Here is a 20,215-nt window from a genome sequence, read left to right as displayed (position 1 = left end):
GACTGAGCTTCAAGCCTCTTGTTCCCCCCTTTTGTTCCTCTACTGACTTAATGTGTGTCATTGTGATTCCATCTCGTGGTTGCTCCTGATGAGAAAAACAGCCTGCTACGTACTGACAGCTAACTGCGTTACTCCTCTGGCTGAAATGGCAGGGGTGCTGAAAGCCCTGGACTCGGTCCCCATTGATGGCTATGGCCTCTGCACAGATGTTGCCACAATACATTACGTGTACATGACCAGGCCGAGATAGGAATCAAAGAGGAGACCCTAATTCTGATTGGCCCCGCTACAGATGTTTAAAATCAGTGTAACTCTATTGACGTCAGTGGAGTTACTGCTAGAGCGGGGCCAGAATCCCAGCATTCTCCCCCTGCCCCTTCGGATGGGTTCAAAATCCAGGTCTGAATTTTGCTGCTCAGGTCCCAGCTGTACTTTAAACACAGCTCTAGCCAGGAAGAAATTTTTAAAAATTCCTTTAAAATGCTGCCCCGTCTCTGTGCTGTTTCTCCTTCCTTTGGCGTGTGTTCAGGTCTTTTACCCTCTCAATTTTTGCTTCCCACCCTGAGCAGTCACTGCCAAACAGCCAGCTGAGCTCCCTGCCTCTGTGCCTATCCAAGAGACGCAGAAAAAAACAGGTATTTAAAGCTAGACTGATTTTTTCCCCCCTTCCCCATTTGTGCTTTCATGTACTAGCTGGCAGCAGTCGGGAGAAGAATGTGGAACGTAGACTAGAAGAGCAGATTAGATTTGGTTTTGATCTTTAAGTTGCATAGATCCACTAGACGACTGCGCCTTTTAGCTGCTTGTCGTGTTCTTTGTGGTCAAGGTGGAGCTGTGGTCGTGTGTTAGCATGAACCTCTTTTGCCTTTCATGTTGCCAAGGAGCAAATCCGAGGTGGGAGGGGGAGTAGAATGCATTTAAAAACATAGGGACATAAACTAAACTCAGCCAAAGGACATTGAAGGGGAGACACAACTAAAGGAAACTGAGGAGTCATGCTGAAGAGAAATTAATCAAGTGCTTTTCTTAATCTGTTAATTTCCCTTTCCCGTTTCCTTGTAGAAACTTGTCATATTCTGTCAGATTTTGTGCTTTCCATTGTCAGGCAGTGGCATTCTTCCCTCCAATTTGGGGTGATCAAAAAAAACCCACCTCTCTCTACCTCTCCCTCTATTTTTTTTTTTTTTTTTTGGTTCATGGTCCAACCGTCTCAATGGTATCAGTTCAGCTCTGGGAAAAGCAATTTGTTCATTAACTGCTCTGACAGAGCCAACAGAAGGATCACAGAAGTGGAGTACAAAACATTGGTTTTGTATAGGTCCTACATAAATATTAGCTAATCCACTTCTGTATTTATTTATTTATTTTCTGTTGGCTTCCTAATGTTTGAACAACCCAGTTTCAGCCTTTTCTCAATGTGAGACTCATGTGAACTTAACAAATGCTTCCCACAACTAGGAGAGTGAAAGAAGCATCCAATTTACTGGAACCCTCTTCCTCAGTATAGACAAGACCTAGGACACCTCTGGTCTGTACTGAAAAAACTCAGTGATGGGACCATCCTGATTTTTGCCAGACTCCAATTCTAACAGAGAGGGTCTGGAAGAGAAATTTGTGTCTCTCCCTCACACCCACAACTGATATGTAAAACCATCTGTGAATGTCACTAAGCTACAATGGAAAAGTTCTTGGGATAAAGAGCATTAATAATTCTCCTGACTCTGTAAAGACGAACAAGTGGAGGTGTATGTGAATGACTAAAAAGCAAAATGCCTCTAGGGCTGGTTTTTATTGTGACTCTAATTAAACCCTTGCCAATTAGTGAGGGGCTTTTTTCATATTCTCTTTAACACCATATTAATATCAATCGGCTTCCATTTTCCCAATGAAAAGGACACTGTCACCTACTTTTAGAGATTGTCATATATTTTTTACTCTGCATTGTTTATAATCCCCTAGTGGGGGCCGGGAAATCACATTTCTCTCCTTCTTGGGTTTGTTCTTTTAAATTTGGCAAAGATTGAGGGTTTTCACACACACACCCCCCCCTTCCTTATGTTACTCAACTGAAGCTTGAAATTAACAACATGGCTTTTTCATTTTACTTCCTGGTTTGTACACTAGCAAGAACGAAGATTGTCAACAAAATTGTGGCACTGGGGTTTGCTACAGACCCAGTTGGGAGGGCACACAGTGAGTTATTTGCAATGGGAACTACACAAATGGGCAGCCATCTTGTTGTTTTAATTTCTTTGCAATGGTTTCTTGAGTTCCTGCACTTATTTTTAGGAAAATAGACATGGCCGGAACACAGGCCTGGGAGCTAGGAACTCCCAGTGACCATGTGTTGCACTCAAACTCTCCACTTGTAGCCCTGGGTCAGTGTCCCACAGTGCCTCTAGTGGTGAAGGCCTCAGAAACTAAGGAATGCCTGCGGTGGTACATATATAACGTGGGTGGATTCTGAAACATTACAAGCTGCACAGTTGTATAGGTGCAGGAATAAGTCAGCATCACTCCATTGCAGTCAGTAGGGCTCTGCCAGTTTATATCAGCAGGAGATCTGGCCCTTCATCTCGTAAACCCAAGGCTGCTAGCTGGTGCTTCCGTTTGCCTCAACCCCTTTTGTAATGTGACTTTCCTATATTACCTCTGCAAGAATTCACCAGCTCTTCGGCAGCTGCCCCACTGCAGGTGGGCTCCCCCCAGTCCAAGGCTGATCCTGGAAAAGAAGGTAGGAGACATGCTGCTGAACTGGTGTTACAGGCTAGTACAGTCCAACTAGGGACTGATGCTTAGAAATTGCTTGTTACTAGAATGCTCTGCTTTCCATGCATCTCTCTCTCCAGCCCAGTTGGGACAGGCTCTGGTTTTGTCTATGCCCTGCGCACCACTGGTAATGTGGAGAGGCTAGACTGAGCCTCCGGGTTTAGTCATATACATGAAAGATGAAGACGATAAATGGTAGAGGAGATTGTTCTCAGCTTGGTGCTCGGGTGAACTGTGAGGATCATGGAAATCTAGTTGATTCCTGAGTTTAGACCGTGTTTGTAAAATTGAGTAACTTTGTAAATTGTCAGGAATGTGTTGTCTGGTGCATAGACTCTGTATGTTTCCTTGGCTTCTTGCCCTGTACTTATGTGACCAAGGTACGCTGTAGACACTACACGCGGGAATCTCAAGGGATGCCATGCTGGGCTTCAGAGCCTGAGGCTCAGCTTACCTTGCCTAGTCCCCCTCCTTCCTGGTTCAGACCGATACACTCAGTGCTGGCAGCAGACTGGCACTATCCAACCCTGTTTCCCAGTCGATGAGCCCCTGGCAAATTCCTGCTGTATAAATTAGCATCTCTTTTAATATAGAATCTAATGTGTATTAGCGCTGGGCCCACACTAAAACCCAAGATCTTGAAATGTGAGGGGCTTGGAATGGAGGGCTGGAATTCGTACCTAGATCTGGAGTTCACTGTTGGTCCCTATCTCCATAACAATGTCAAGCCAAAAACCTGAAGCCAAACACTGCCCCAACTTTGGGGCATTTGAAATCTTTGTGGCTTGAGCCCAGCTCTAAACTACACGTAGATATGATACTGTATGTGGAGAGATGGATTCATATTATCCATATCTATGCTAGATTGTGCTGATAGAAAGTGCACCTGATTGGTAGGGTCTTCATAATGGCCTTTATGAAATAATTGGGATCCTGAGTTCTAGTTCTAGCTTTGCATCTGACCTTGGTTGAGTTATTTCCCCTCCCTCTGTCTCAGTTGCTCTGTCTGTAAAATAGATCTAACGATGTCCACCTTTGCAGAGTGCTTTGAGATCTATGAATGCAAGTGCTAAGACTTACTATCACCTGAGAAGATACATTAGAAGTGGCTGGGCTCCCAGTGATGGCTGACCACCATGAGGGGGTTTCCTCAGACCTATGTTCTCGCATAGTCCATCTGCAGTTTTTTCCATCAGTTTTGAGTTGCTTATGTGAAATCCAGCTAATTCTGAGCTGACGATATTTAAACAAAAGAAGAAGAAAATAATTGTCTTGCATTCTGTCAGTTAACAGGGACAGGTACTTTCTTCTCTGGATGGAATTAAAAGTGTTTCAAGACCAACTTAAGTTTCTACCATTTGGATTGTTGCCAAGTGAGCTAGTAGGCATCCCTTCTGTTTAAGGAAGGAGTTAGAAATGGTGGCTAGAGGATCCTCTGTAGCTGGTGAGATTCCAGCCACAGCTTTCCTCTCCTGTAGGCTGTAGAACAGCCATATGCTGCCAGCAAACCCAACAGCTCCTTGCATGAGGAAAGGTAATTTTACTGCTTCTAACCGTTCTTGAAGACCCTAATTTCCATGGAGCGTTGATGGTTTTTAGAAATTGGATGGGGGGGGGGGGAGCAGAGAAATTTGATGCTGCTCCACCCTCCCAGTCAGTGTGTCTGACTGAAGCTCTCTGCACAGCCTTTATGAGGAACAAATACAGTGTCTACATTAAGCTGATGTTCTTTCTGTTGGTGCCATTTCAAGCTGTTCGGCGTCCAGCAAACCCAACAGGGCTTGGACCCAAACCTGTTCCACAGGAGCCTCCTGAAAACATCCGAGGTAAGGAGGTGCTCTCGGGCTTGGAGCCTGTGTCAAAGGGAAGCGAGGACAGAGTGAGGGGGTTCTCTTCCAATGTCAATAAAATGTGGACGCATAGCAGTCATTAGATATTAGAATGACTCGCTAGGAGGAGCCGACGATGGGTAGCTAATTCCCAGGCGGATTGTAAGAGATTTGGGCTGGACTAGCCCCTTAAGGCTATGAACTCTCTTCAGCCTGTATCCTGGAGCTCTTTCTTCGTAAGCTTGTAGGAACAATGGATGAAGACAGACTGGGAGGGGAAGAAGGATGGTCTTGAGTTGCGAGATCTAGATTCTCTCTCCGGCTATGCCACTGACTTAGCATGACCATATTCAAGTTACTTCTCTTTTCTACACCTTCAGTTTCCCATCTGTAAAAAGGGGGTGATGTAGCTTACCTTGGAGGGGTGTCTGGGATTATAAATCCACTCTTGCTTGTGAATCACTTGGAGCGCCTTGGGTGGAAGATGCCAGAAGCAGGCAAAGTCCCATTTTTTTCAATGAGAATAAAGTTGGTGACCTTTAAACAAGCTTATTTAGAATCAGTTGGGGGAGGAGGGAAGGTGCTTTCTCAGGTCCTCATGCTGGTTGCCAATAATACACAGGAAATGGTTTCCTCAATCAACCAGATGCCCTGTTGGACCAGAGCTTTGCTTTCCTAGTTAGAAGCTGTGGCTCTACACCCCAGTTAACTGAAAAGACACCAGCCAAAGGTGCTGTATTTAGAAGAGATTTCACCTGCTGCAGCTGAGAACACCACACGCCCCTCCCCCTGACCAATCAACTGGCTAGTTTAATTAGGCTAATCGGCCACCCTGGACTGACATAGTTAAGCCTAATTAGCTGATCCCTGGATTCTTAAACCTCCTCCCCCCAGAGAGTTTTTTTTCCTTTGGGTTCCTCAGAGCCAGAGGCACCTAGTAAAAGCCAGTCTCCTTGTACAGCTGCAGCAATGGAGAAGCCTAGGGCCTGATTTTTCCACGGCCTTGTACCTCACCTCAACATTTGAGGCTGTCCCAAGTGGGTGTAAAACCCAACTGTGCACGCACCGCTGTGCTAGCCTTTCACACCCACTGTGCCCAGGTATAACTAACATGACACAATGGAGACTCGAGTGCCCAACCTATGTTATGGACACTGCCTAGCCCCAAAGCCTGGCTAAGCATGCTGGCCTGCTGCGCTGCTCCAAACAATGGCTTTGGGCAGGGAGGTGCCAGGACATGAGAGTTGACTTTGGGACTTGGGGCGGGGGTCACAGTGGGAACCTCCAAGTATTAAGAAGGAAGCGGGTGTTCCAATCCCCCATGCTTGCTCCCCCACAAATTCCTCAAGTGTTCATTCACTTTTCTTTTACTTCATCTCCTCCCTCTTTTAGGGAAGTGGGCAGCAGGTGGGGCCATTTTCCTCAATCCCTTACCATGGGGTGGGACCATCTCCTGATATTTGCCTTGTTATCTCTGCAGGCCCCCCCCCCAGCCTCAAATTAAGTTCAGAACGGTCCTGTCAAATGCCCCCAAATCAACCATCGTGTTTGCTGAGTCTCAATGCCACTGAGTGGGAGGGTTTCACTGCCCTGGGGACTGGTACAAAGGTGGGCAGGTGTTCTGGGGCGGGGAGGGGGACAACTGCGTTCTGCTGGCTGCACTGCATTACGTGCTGCCCTTCATCCTGTGCCAATCCCCCGGCCTGGTGAGCAGCGACAGTGGGAGAAGAGGTAAGAGAGCAGCACTGAGCTGAACTGCTCTGATCACAGCTGATCAAAAAGACTACACAGACAGGATTGGGGCTCTGTCGCCATGGAAACTTCGGCCTAGCGAGGCTTCCCCCAGGCTAAAGCCACCTGGCTTGGGGATAGCAAACACCCCACCTGTTCAAGGGCTGGCAGCTGCCTAAGGGCTAACAATAGCTTGGGCTGCCTGCCGGGTTCACTTTTCACTGATGGGGCTGCAGTTGAAACGAGTCAGGATGGAAAACTCAGGCCCTCGGCAAGAAGTAACGAAACTCAGGAGCAGAGGCACCTGGGAGCCTCCAGTGACTGTCGCTTTGTTCACTGCGTGGCCCAAATGATCACTGAAAGCACTGCAACAAACCGGCTGCCTGACAGCGCCCGGCTAACCCCATAGTTGTTCTCCAGAGGGCAGTATTGTAAAGCAGTGGAGACTGGGCCACTAGCCGCAACCCTGCATTGGCCCCAGCACCCGGCCGGGCAGCGTGCTCCTTTTCGGTCATTGCTCTCGCATCTGCCACCTTAGGCGCGACAGGTGCTTTGCAAGGCAAGTGAGTCCGCCCTTAAAAGTTGCTGCCGTTGCGGAAACGGAGGCACAGGGCATTTAATTGACTTGCCAGTGTTTTACACCATGGGTGTGCTACAGCAGGGGAAGGACCCCTGTCTGGGGCTGGCTTCCAGCCGCCTTCTCTGAGCACTAGCCCCTGTCACCAGTGTAGCGGGTTCACCAGCAGGCTGACCGTTTCCTCTCCGTTCCCTGCCACTAAGGCCTCATTATTATGATGTATATTGTGTAGTACCTACCATCCCCCAGGCAGGCTGGAGCCCCATCGTGCTTGGCATCATACAGCCAGTCGCTCTTCGGGGCAAGGCCCGTCTGGGCCTAAGAACAGGCCCAGGGCTGTGATTTGGGCAAGGGCAGCGCATTGTTACAGTCTGGGATGCTGCCCGTGGGGTAGCAGACCCTGCTTGGGGTTGGCTGTGACCCAAGCAGTTGTGGGGCCCCCCACACACACTTTTGGCTCTGTGAGGCCCAGTGGTTGGCTACGAATGCTGGGTCAGCTCCTCCGTGGCTGGCCGCCCAAGCCGGCAGCTGGCCCTGCCTGTGACTGGCACAGCATCCTGGCCAGTGCCAGGGATGCAGCCTGCAGTGTTCTCCTCCCTTCCAGCCCGCTGAGCTAAATCTAGCCCAAAGGCGCTGGGAGGTGCATGGCTCCACCTGCCTGTTTGGCGAGGGCAGCTGAGAGGTGCTAAGCAGCGGCACCCAGGCTATGCTGTTCGGAACATGCCTGCGAAGCGCTGTAAGGTGGGAGCTTGCCCTCGGGTGGAAGGGGGGATAATGCCGTTCTAGCACGACACAGTGAAACAACCCCCCCGCAACCCCTCAAGAAGAAGCACGTCTGCTGAGCGACACAGCTCCCCCCCCCACCCCCCTCGGGATGGCAGAAATGAAGGGCTGCACAGTGTGCCTTTTCGCTGACAGCCGCTGGGCTGGGGTACGGGGTGTTACTCAATCACACTCCGCTGGCTTACAAAATAACGCGCGCTGGTGTCGCTTTGCTGGTGGGTTCGTGAGCATCCATCACTGGGCCATTTTACCTGGCACTGCGGTCACTCACCCTAGTCCCTAGCAAGGTGGAGGCTGAAGGGTCATAAGCACAGCAATGGGGTGGGGGGAAACGAGTGGGGATCTGTTGATTAGAACAAGGTATTGGGCATCAGGCCTCCTAGCGCCTATTCCCAGCTCCACACCTGATGCACGATATAATTGTGCGCTAGTCACTTAACTGCCTTGTGCCTCGGTTTCCCCATCATAAAAGAGAGCTAAAAACTCCTACCGTACAACCAGGGCCTTTGGGAGGCTTTGCTAATGAAGATCTTGTAAAGAGCTTTGCACTCCTCAGATGAAAGCCAGCTATGAAACCGCTACGCGCAGGAAAAAATACAGAGACGGACAGCGTGAGGCTGGGGCTTTTTTGCTGGACAGCAGTTTGTAATTCAAGAGGGGAAAGCTGTTTATTGGCAAATGAAAGAGGCTTGTCTCATCTCCTTCCCCTTCCCCCAGGAAACAAGTTATCTGTTTTTTTCTTTTAACGTCTATTTCAAGCATAGTTGAAACTATACCTCACAGGGACTCCTGCACCAGCTCTCGCTGGCTGATTGACTGTTCTTCCTAAACAGAAATGAAGAGTAACATTTATCCCTGTGCAGAGGGGCTGCATGAGGCCCTGAATCTCCCTGACACCTTTGCACTGGGTGAACTTTCCCCTTGGGGTACATGTACTTTGTTTGGCCTATGAACGCCTATGGGACAGGTAGGCAGCGTAGCTACTCACTGCTTAAGGCTGTCACCAGAGAGTGAGGGGACAGCAAATCCATGGGCCAACTGCAGCTCAGAGTGTTAGGACCATACAATGCTTTCAATGGGTGGGCAGGGCGTGGATCAAGTGCCTGAATTAGGGATTAGAACAGGTGACTCCGCCTTGGGATTCCCACTTTTTCTCTCTTGCTCTTCCACTGACCCACATCAGCAAACCACTACCTTCCCCCTGTGCCTCAGTTCCCCCATCTGTAAAGTGGGGGATAACTGACCCTTTCCCACAGCCTGGGGGCTGTTGCGAAGTTTAATCTTTGTAAAGGAAAGTGGTCTCCTTAGCTAGGCAGCTCTTAGCTGCGTTCACACTGGAAGCTCCTTGGGAAGAGAACATGTCATCTTCAGCCTTGTGCAGCCCTGAGCGTAGTGTGGGCACTTGACCGAACAGAGCAGTGTGAAGTTTTATTACCTGATTCTTTGTTATAGCTCAGCACCCCAGGCAACAAGCCTGTTTGGCAGCCTCCTCGTCTCATCCCTGCTAGGGTTTAAAAAGGACAAAGCAGCCCAGGCACTGAAACCCATTAGCCCTCATTGGAAGCAAAGGCCGCTAATGTAATCACCATGGTAATGCACTGAAGTACTGCTCTAATGTGCATGTTAGCAGCAAAGGTTTCTCTCTGCTGGGATAGCTCCGAGTAAGTCCCCTTCTCGGTGGGGCCGGCTACTCGCCTTCCACTGCTGTTGGGAATGCTCTCTCTCTCTTCTAGAGCATTGAGCTGTAGTTTTTTATTTATCTCACATGCAGCTGCTCCAAAGAGCAAACCAGGACACACAGCACACTCTGCTGGCAAGAAGCATGCAAAGAAGCCAGGTACTGCCTGCTGTAGTGTGTTAGCTGGCTGGTGTGGTAGCTTGTGTACTGTTAGGAGAGCCCTGGCTGGTACCAAGCCTTAGAGTAGTGGCACTGTCAGCTGTAATTGGGCTAGATAATATGGGCTAGATAATACTTAGTTCTGCCTTGAGTGCAGAGGACTGGACTAGAAGTCCTCTCGAGGTCCCTTCCAGTCCTACACGTCTCTGATTCCATGAATTGCTAGCCCCTTTTTGTATGTGATTTGGTGTGATTACATTAAATGGAGTCCACAGGAAACCGATATTTTAAATGGTTAGACTTGTATAGCTATAGCCTGACTGTCTAACCTGATTCATTCCTCTACACACATGTAAAGCGGTGGGCAGGATCCAGGAACAATAACTGCTTTTCACTGAGCGCTCTGTGCAATAGAGCACTTTTATAGGTGGAATTTCTTATACACCAAACTTGGGGGGGGGGGGGGGGGGAGGGGGACCATGAGAAATGTAGAAAGCCACCAGCTGTCTTGAGCAGAAATAGATTTCAGCGATGCCAACGTGATGTTCTTGGCTTACTCCATTATTGTTCTAGCACCAGAGCTGCTCTCCCGCAGGGTAGGAAGTGAATGTGTGTTAAGTGATGAGAAAAAGCATGTTTTTAATTTTTCCAAGCGGCTTCCAAGAGCTCCAAACTCATCAGGCTCAAATCTGGCTCTGGCCCAGTGGCACCTGTTGAAACATTTAGAGGTAAGAGGGAGAAACGATGGTTGGTGGGAAAACAGAAAACTGAAACTAAGACACTGCAAGCTTTAGAGGGATCTTTCTAACCCTGTGATCAAGATTTTCCTCGCCTTTAAAAAAAACAACCCAAAAACACCACCTACCTGGGTCAGGGAGGTGTCAGACACTTAGAAGACTAGCAGTTACACTTGTCTCTGAATACATCTGTTATTTATCATTATAAGAAAGAATCCTTATGATAAAATAACCTTCACACACCTACAACAGCCAGCAATACCCACTTAGAAGATTCCTTGAACATTAACTGAGCAGGCAAAATTTATTTCATTGAAATTCAGTGTTTACAATTCAGTCACAATTCATCTCAAAGGCACTGGGAACTGTGGGGGAAAACCCTGCCTGGCTCTTTCATAGAAGCAGATCTCACTCCTCTTCCCCATAAACCTCCCCTCCCCTCCCCTCCATGTGCATGGCAGCTTATGTCACTTGCATTCGGTCTCCCTGCCATTCTTTTTGTTACACTAACAGTCAAGATGGGTTTGAACCAAATCTCCAGAATCCCCCAACTACTGGGAAAGGTCAGACCTGGTCCTATTGGGCCTGTTTCTACTGCATCTTCTGCTCCTTTCGGCCTCTTTATTCTGCTGCTGGTGACTAGAGACGCATGAATGCTGCCTGTGACAGCAGAACGTTGACCCAGGGTGGAACTAGCAATATGAACTACACACACACTAAAAGAAGAACAGGAGTACTTGTGGCACCTTAGAGACTAACAAATTTATTAGAGCATAAGCTTTCGTGGACTACAGCCCACTTCTTCGGATGCATATAGAATGGAACATATATTGAGGAGATATATATACACACATACAGAGAGCATAAACAGGTGGGAGTTGTCTTACTAACTCTGAGAGGCCAATTAATTAAGAGAAAAAAAAAAAAAACTTTTGAAGTGATAATCAAGCTAGCCGAGTACAGACAGTGTGATAAGAAGTGTGAGAGTACTTACAAGGGGAGATAGTCAACGTTTGTAATGGCTCAGCCATTCCCAGTCCTTATTCAAACCGGAGTTAATTGTGTCTAGTTTGCATATCAATTCTAGCTCTGCAGTCTCTCTTTGGAGTCTGTTTTTGAAGTTTTTCTGTTGTAATATAGCCACCCGCAGGTCTGTCACTGAATGACCAGACAGGTTAAAGTGTTCTCCCACTGGTTTTTGAGTATTTTGATTCCTGATGTCAGATTTGTGTCCATTAATTCTTTTGCGTAGAGACTGTCCGGTTTGGCCAATGTACATGGCAGAGGGGCATTGCTGGCACATGATGGCATAGATCACATTGGTAGATGTGCAGGTGAACGAGCCCCTGATGGTATGGCTGATGTGATTAGGTCCTATGATGATGTCACTTGAATAGATATGTGGACAGAGTTGGCATCGGGGTTTGTTACAAGGATAGGTTCCTGGGTTAGTGGTTTTGTTCAGTGATGTGTGGTTGCTGGTGAGTATTTGCTTTAGGTTGGGGGGTTGTCTGTAAGCGAGGACAGGTCTGTCTCCCAAGATTTGTGAGAGTAAAGGATCATCTTTCAGGATAGGTTGTAGATCTCTGATGATGCGCTGGAGAGGTTTTAGTTGGGGGCTGAAGGTGACAGCTAGTGGTGTTCTGTTATTTTCTTTGTTGGGCCTGTCTTGTAGGAGGTGACTTCTGGGTACTCGTCTGGCTCTGTCAATCTGTTTTTTCACTTCAGCAGGTGGGTATTGTAGTTTTAAGAATGCTTGATAGAGATCTTGTAGGTGCTTGTCTCTATCCGAGGGATTGGAGCAAATGCGGTTATATCTTAGAGCTTGGCTGTAGACAATGGATCGTGTGGTGTGTCCTGGATGGAAGCTGGAGGCATGTAGGTAAGTGTAGCGGTCAGTAGGTTTCCGGTATAGGGTGGTATTGATGTGACCATCGCTTATTAGCACAGTAGTGTCCAGGAAATGGACCGCTTGTGTGGATTGATCTAGGCTGAGGTTGATGGTGGGATGGAAATTATTGAAATCATGGTGAAATTCCTCAAGGGCTTCTTTTCCATGGGTCCAGATGATGAAGATGTCATCAATGTAGCGCAAGTAGAGTAGGGGCGTTAGGGGACGAGAGCTAAGGAAGCGTTGTTCTAAGTCAGCCATAAAAATGTTGGCATATTGTGGGGCCATGCGGGTACCCATAGCAGTGCCGCTGACTTGAAGGTATATATTGTCCCCAAATGTGAAATAGTTGTGGGTGAGGACAAAATCACAAAGTTCAGCCACCAGGTTAGCTGTGACATTATCAGGGATACTGTTCCTGATAGCTTGTAGTCCATCTTTGTGTGGAATATTGGTGTAGAGGGCTTCTACGTCCATAGTGGCCAGGATGGTGTTTTCTGGAAGATCACCGATGGATTGTAGTTTCCTCAGGAAGTCAGTGGTGTCTCGAAGATAGCTGGGAGTGCTGGTAGCGTAGGGTCTTAGGACAGAGTCTACATAACCAGACAAGCCTGATGTTAGGGTGCCAATGCCTGAGATGATGGGGCGTCCAGGATATCCAGGTTTATGGATCTTGGGTAGCAAATAGAATACCCCTGGTCGGGGTTCTAGGCATGTGTCTGTACGGATTTGTTCCTGTGCTTTGTCAGGGAGTTTTTTTAGCAGATGGTGTAGTTTCTTTAGGTAATCTTCAGTGGGATCAGAGGATAATGGCCTGTAGAATGTGGTGTTAGAGAGCTGTCTAGCAGCCTCCTGGTCATATTCCAATTTATTCATGATGACGACAGCACCTCCTTTGTCAGCCTTTTTGATTATGATGTCAGGGTTGTTTCTGAGGCTGTAGATGGCGTTGTGTTCAGCATGGCTGAGGTTATGTGGCAAGTGATGTTGCTTTTCCACAATTTCAGCCTTTGCACGTCGACGGAAGCAATCTATGTAGAAATCCAGTCTGTTGTTTCGACCGTCCGGAGGAGTCCATGCAGAATCCTTTTTTTTGTAGTGCTGGTAGGGAGGATTCTGTGGGTTAGTATGCTGTTCAGAGGTATGTTGGAAATATTCTTTGAGTCGGAGACGTCGAAAGTAGGATTCTAGGTCACCGCAGAACTGTATCATATTCATGGGTCTGGAGGGACAAAAGGAGAGGCCCCGAGATAGGACAGACTCTTCTGCTGGGCTAAGAGTATAGCTGGAAAGATTAACAATATTGCTGGGTGGGTTAAGGGAGCTACTGTTGTGGCTGCTTGTGGCATGTAGCAGTTTAGATAGTTTAGTGTCCTTTTTCCTTTGTAGAGAGGCAAAGTTTGTCTTGTAAATGGCTTGTCTAGTTTTTGTAAAGTCTATCCATGAGGAAGTTTGTGTGGAAGGTTGGTTTCTTATGAGAGTATCCAGTTCTGAGAGCTCATTCTTAATCTTTCCCTGTTTGCTGTATAGGATGCTGATCAGGTGGTTTCGCAGTTTCTTTGAGAGTGTGTGACACAGTCTCTCAGCATAGTCTGTGTGATATGTAGATTGTAATGGATTTTTTACCTTTAGTCCTTTTGGTATGATGTCCATCTGCTTGCATTTGGAAAGGAAGATGATGTCTGTCTGTATCTGTACGAGTTTTTTCATGAGGTTGATGGATTTACACACACACTGGCTCCTCTCAGTCTCTTGTGCCAATCTACTCCCCATTATCCCTTCAAGCTCCCCAGGCAAACTTGTCACCCTGAGCCATAACGCTGCCAGTGCAGTAAGACAGACATTTCTAGCCATCTTATCCCCTTGTGTGTCAATGGAGAACAAAAGCTCTCACTAGTCACCCTGATTAAAATCCTGTTCCTGGAAATAAAACTGCTAGGGTGTGGCTCAGAAGGGTGTGTACCCATCTACACTTTAGGAACAAGGCCTTAAAAACAGCCTTTTCCTGCAGTGAGAGCAGGGTAGTTACTCTCAAACCCTGATCACCCACATGCCAGCAGAGGCCTTCAACCAACCCAGCTGTCTGTCTCCATATTGGGGGGGAGGGGGGCAATTGTATTGTCAAAAGGGAACCCCTCTGAATCCCCTGGATTCGTGTCACTACCTTATTGCCTCTGATGGCGCACGGCCATTCTGTGCCATGGGAATGACTGCATGCCAGGGACTTCTCTCCCCACCAGACTGCGAGTGTTATGGCCACTCCAACCGCTGCAGCTACATTGACTTCCTGAATGTGGTGACCTGCGTCAGCTGCAAACACAACACCAGGGGGCAGCACTGCCAGCACTGCCGCCTCGGGTTCTACCGGAACGGCTCGGCAGACCTAGACGACGAGAACGTGTGCATAGGTGAGTAGCTGGGGCACTATGGCGCGTGGTGGCCGCTCCTCTCCGGGGAGTTTCACTAGGTCGCTACTTCACAGCTGGCTGAAATTAACAATGGCTGAAAGTAGTTACCAGTCGCTGGCTGGCTGGCGGCCTGTGTGAACGCAGTCTGGTGGCCATCCAGTTTCTGGCCAGCAATCAGTGCAGAGAGGCCAAGGGGTTAATTGTCCTTAAAGACTAAATAATTCTGTCTTTCCCAAAGGAGATATTTCATCTCCAGCTCAGGTAAGGTGCATTGATAGCCCAGGATAGGGGAAGCTTGCACTGCCCTAGAAAGGAAAGCTGGATTTGAACTAGCACACTCAAGGTAACCAGTATGCTATCCCCACTTCTTTTAGCCAGCCTAGCCTCCGGCCTCAGCTATTCGTCTCTTGCTAGGTTATTCCCGCCCATAGCACAGTTCAGTAGCGGAGGTAGTAGTTGCAGCTTTGCTGTGCTATTCCCCACTGCACGCCCTCGGACTGATCCCAGTGGCTGTTGCCTCACTGGGCACTCATTCACGCAGCCGTGAGAAAAAGAGGACACACCGTTCTCGCCCATCCCTCTGAGCGAAGCGGTGCTGCTGCTGGGTCTGACCCCTTTGATCCAGTGAAGAGGGACTCCCTTCTCCCTTGCCACCAGCGTTCCACAAGCCCCGAGTAAAAAACCACTTCACTTTTGAGGCAATTAAATGGACTTGCAGGTAGTTTGGTGTGGTCGACCCTTCAGCTACAATCCTGAGACCCAAGATTGCGTGTGGACGTTGAGCCAGTGGTACATTGCATAAGGGGAGAAGCTTGGCCAAAATATGCCCTCCCTTCCCACCACTTCTGGTGAGCTGTGCGCTTGGCTACTGCCCTCCAGCCCCGAACAAGCTGCATTTTAATAGTAGGTAGAGCAGAATCGGTGTATAAATTGCTGTGGTTGGAAAGGCAGCCCAGCGCTGCAAGGTGGGGTACTTGTAAAAGTTCATTCCTAAAAGCCAAGGATTAAATGGGCAGCTCCCACTGCCAGCCCTTCTCAAGGTCCTGTCAGCGTGCAGAGCCCTGTCGGAAAGGCATGGAGAGCTCCCTGGTGCTCAGTGTGCACAGGCGCATGTAGTAAGTAGCTTCCATGTGTTTGGACAGAATGCAACTGCAATCAAATCGGATCGTTGCACGACCGCTGTAATGAGACCGGCTACTGTGAATGCAGAGAAGGTGCCGTCGGGCCCAAGTGTGACGACTGCCTTCCCAATTACTACTGGAGACAGGGTTGTTTTCGTAAGTACCGCAGGCCAGCGTGGCGTAGCAGGGTAACAAATGCACAGCAGCACCCATAAAGCCCCTGTACTTGACAGCGGTGGAATGAGCTAGAGCGTGCTGTCCCAAGGCAGGGCCATGTGCTGCTGTGCACAGGATCCGGCCTGGCCAGAGAACAGGACTGATGCAGTGAGCCAGCAGGAGGGAGCCGTCTTTAGCAACACCCGCTCAGCTGCCAATTGGAGGTAGTTGCAGAGAGCCCAGGTTATAGGGCTGTGTAGTGCTGAGGTCCCTTCTCCGCCCCATTAATGTAATGTCATTGCATAGTTTACAACCACTGTTTGTTCCTATGAGTCTGGGGTCTTAGACTTGCACTGGTGCTGCAGGGCAATTGGATTAATACCAAGGGCCTGAAAAAAGACCTGAGCAAAAGCCAGCGTCCACATTCTAGTTACAGTTTTAACCCGGGCTTTGTCAGCTACACCTTGTTCCCTATGACAGCCCAGTGGTGTAGCCCTCAACATCCCTTAATTATATTGAAGGCAATAAGCCTTCCCTGTCGCACAGGGCAGAATCCTAAGGCCCCAGGGCTGTGGGTAGCTGGCAGTAATTCCACATGTTCTTTCTTCCCTCTTTGCCTTGCAGCCAATGTCTGTGACGAGGAGCTCTTGATTTGCCAGAATGGTGGCACCTGCTATCAGAACCAGAGATGCATCTGCCCTGCTGGCTACAAAGGCGTGCTGTGTGAGCAATCCAAGTGTGACTCTGACAACAAGGCCTGTAATTCTGCCTCTAGCACATACCTCAACCTAACCACCTTCCTCATCAGTGCTCTCATCCTCCAGCTGCGACGCTTGTTGGACTTTTGAATTGCAAACACAAGGGAGCCAAGTCAAGGTGCATCACCCGGGGGAGGCTAGGAGACTAAGGTCATAGGTAGCCCTCCACAGCATCACCTCCTCAGCCTTCCTTTACTCTAGGACTTCCATGACGTCATTCAGTCCCCTGTCCACCGAGAGCTACAGCATCTCAGGGGCTGACTCCTGTCCTTCCACCAGCAGCAGCCTTGCTCCAACATCCGCGCCCTGGCCAGAGGTAGCCGCAGCATGGACTTGCTGCTGAGCTGCAGGGAGAGAACTGTGACAGCCATTGTGCAGAAGCTGCAGTAGCTTGCTGTCATTAGAAAGGACTCCTGTCACACACACTTCCTTAAAAGCAGTGACTCATTCCCCATTTTGCACAGGGGGCTCTGGATCCAGGGCATGGGGGACCCTGCCAAAACAGTGCCGCAATCAAAGGATTTTTTTTTTAAACTTTTCAGTAGTTTCATTTTCTTTCTTGTTTTGAAAGAGCCAGTCCTAATTGCTCCAGAGCCCCATGGCACCAGAGACTGGAGTCCAAGGCATCCCTGGGGACTCTTTGGTCCATCCTTGCTGCATAGTCCCATGTTTCATTGTTGACTTGGCCGGGCCCTAGAGATACCGTTGCCTACAAATCTAGTTGCTGAATTTATTAAGTTTTGTATTTTTGTTGTTGGATTTTTATTTCCTTTTCTTGCACTTGACCAGAACAAAAAGGCCATTGTGCGCATGGTATATCAGAGTGCAACGTCTTATCCAGGCATTTCCGTATAGTGTACGGTTCAAATACTTTTTTGGTAGAGAATTATTTTTGTTTGAATTAAATGCTATAAAAGGACTACAACCTAAAGGGACATTTTACCATGAGCATTTGATTCTGGTGTATAATCCTACAGTAAAGCAACTATTAATTGCTGCTTGACCACCATGTTTTCCTTTGCGTGCAGAGTTAATTGCAGGTAAAGACTTATTTTTTGATACACGATGTTCTCTTGTGTTTTCTGACTCAAATACCAAGGTGCAATCTCTGGGGGTTTGTTGTGTGTTTAAGATCTAAGGAATTTTTTTAATCGCCTTGCTGAAAAGGTCAGCTTGGCTGTAATCAGGGATGGTTAACAGCTACGAGCAAAGACTGGTTTTAATTTGGCATCTACAGAGACTGTTGGTCTCTTCTTCAGATGTCTTCTCAAAGGGACGCTGCGGCAGGAAAAGCTGCTGCTTGGCAGCATTGGGATGTTTTCCCAAAGGGAACCAGCTGTTTCGACACTCTGCTAATAGGGCGGGACACTGGTTCAGCTATGCACGCTTGCCAGAGGACAATCTCTATTTTGAATATTAACTCGAAGCAGCCACAACCTTGGGCTTTCATGTAAACGCACAGGTGTTAGTTCAAATATGGAAAGATTTAAAGCTCATGAATATGCCACAATAGGAGGAAGTATTTTAAGCCGTTCACATGGAAGGGGGCCGGAGAATTCTGAAGCAATACATGACAATTTGCAAACTGAGCAAGCAGTTTGATCCCCCAGCTGAACGCTTTAGATCTCTCGCTCTAGATCTCTCGCTCTCTGGGCAACTTCAATGCTCTGGTTTCAGCCTGAGAGGTAGCCCAGAAGTTGTTTTTCCATCAGTCCGCCACTGGCATTGTCCATTTCTGGTATTCTTACCCAAAGTATCATGCTACTGCCCTTTCCCAGATCAACATCTCTCCTATTTCGATACTCTTCATATAGGAACTGTTCCTCCTCCCCACTTTGTGGCTCTTAGCCACAGCTTGTACCCAGCAGTGGGAGTATTCCAGGTCTGAAAACAACACACTTAGAATCTTTCAGCCCTGTATTTCAGAAACTATCTACAACTAGAACCACTGAAATGCAGCCACTGCTGCAGTGGAGGATGGCAAAGGACCACTACTTTGTAAAAGAAGGGGGAAAACTTGAGTTGAGACAGGACAAATTCTGTCCTTCAATGAAAATAGTAAGATAGGATCATTAAATCCAAAGGTCTTGTTTGCTTTGAGAGCTCATTTTTTCCATATGTAAGATCCCACATACGGAGAGCATGGAACTTGATTCAATCCAGCATAGAAGGGGTGAAGGGTTGAATTGACCCTTTTAGGTACAGGGACTTTAAGTATTGCCAACTTCATGAACTTGTTGGCAGAGGCATTCCCTCCTTTTCTTTGGTGCAGCTGTACGTTGTCTAAAACTGGCTAGATGCTGCTTGTTGCTATCATTCTTTCTTGCTCTACCAGACACAGTCCCCATGAGTTACAATTCTTGCAAGTCGTTTTTATAGGAGAGACTATAACTAAATCAAGACCTTAAAAGCACATCTGGAGGGGGAAATACACATTTCCCTTTCCAAGCACTACTATTTCTCTAGGCAATTAGATTTATAAGCAACAGCAAATCATTTACTACTTCATAAAACCATTTCCCCAGACAGACTCCACAGCTACTGGAGCCCCCACTCTGTGCTCAAGTGGCTTTATTGCAATGGAAGTCGGAACATTTATAACAGCAACACAAAACTTCCATGGGAGGAGGGGGGAAACAATCAAGGGTGGCACTGTTAGGAACTGACCAGCTAGAGACTGTGTGCAAATGGCTGCTGGACAGGAGACAGTACTGCATTAGACAGCATCGTTAAAAAGAGGTCACTGGCTTCCTTGAATGGCTTTAGAGAGAAATAAGCAGAAATGTTAGGACCCCCTCACCACAGGTTGGCAGCAGGGTTTAGACCATGTACCTTCAGTACCAACACACGGGCTTCTATAACTTGAGCTGAAGCAGCACCTCCTTAGCTAGTAACAAAAGTAGGCTGTTATCCTTTAGTAGCCACAAGGGGGATACAACACACTTTACAGCTGCTGAAGTCATGGTGCAAAAGAAAATGGAAAAAAGCATGGTACCTATAACCTAGTATTGGGCTCTTTATAAATACCTGCCTAGACAGAAGCGGATGCCACGCTCAAGTAATCTAACCCTAGGAAAACACGGACACCAAGGGATTGTCTCAAAGGCAAATTAAATGATCCGTGGACTTGGGTTAGGACAACTCCAAATAGCCAGTGTGAAAGCAAAGGGAGGATTTCTGATCCCATCATAAAGACAGACTCAAAGCTGCGCTGGTTGGTCCTGTTTTAGAAAGCCTGTTTTCATTTTTAAATTTAGCATCCATGCAGCCAGGAAGGACACACAACTGAAAACGCATCTCCCCAACCTCTTAAATTCAGTGTTTTAAAAAGGAAATGTTTTAAAAAGCTTTGAGAACTTCAATGCTTTGAGCATATTGACAAAAGGTAACATGCAAGACAGGGATCCACGCAAAGGAGAAATAGCTTTACCGTAATACAAAAAGAAGAAACATCCTTCATCTTATGTACAGGCCACTGATGAACGTTCACATTCTGGAAGACCCATAGAGAAGCTGCAGACATTCATGCAGCAACAGTTCATGCTTTTAAATGGGGGTGGAGGAAGAAGGGAAGGGAATATTGGTTATGGGAAGGCTAACAGAAAAATCCTTAAAAGG

General features: G+C 47.8%; 1 protein-coding gene across 1 annotated transcript in view; it reads left to right on the top strand.

The window, feature by feature from the left end:
• Window positions 1-17,658, top strand: part of NTNG2 (netrin G2) — a 74,524-nt gene extending 56,866 nt beyond the window's left edge. The window contains exons 6-8 of the mRNA XM_054007072.1: window positions 14,395-14,562; window positions 15,705-15,839; window positions 16,464-17,658. Of these exons, the coding sequence (XP_053863047.1) occupies window positions 14,395-14,562; window positions 15,705-15,839; window positions 16,464-16,687 (527 nt within the window). The 3' untranslated portion in view covers window positions 16,688-17,658. The remainder of the gene's footprint in view (window positions 1-14,394; window positions 14,563-15,704; window positions 15,840-16,463) is intronic.
• The last annotated feature ends 2,557 nt before the right edge of the window (window positions 17,659-20,215 follow it).

The sequence above is a fragment of the Malaclemys terrapin genome, chromosome 17, assembly GCF_027887155.1.
Source record: "Malaclemys terrapin pileata isolate rMalTer1 chromosome 17, rMalTer1.hap1, whole genome shotgun sequence".
Lineage (NCBI taxonomy): Eukaryota > Metazoa > Chordata > Testudines > Emydidae > Malaclemys > Malaclemys terrapin.
The sequence above is the reverse complement of the archived record's forward strand: the minus strand, read 5'-3'. Positions and strand labels throughout refer to the sequence as shown.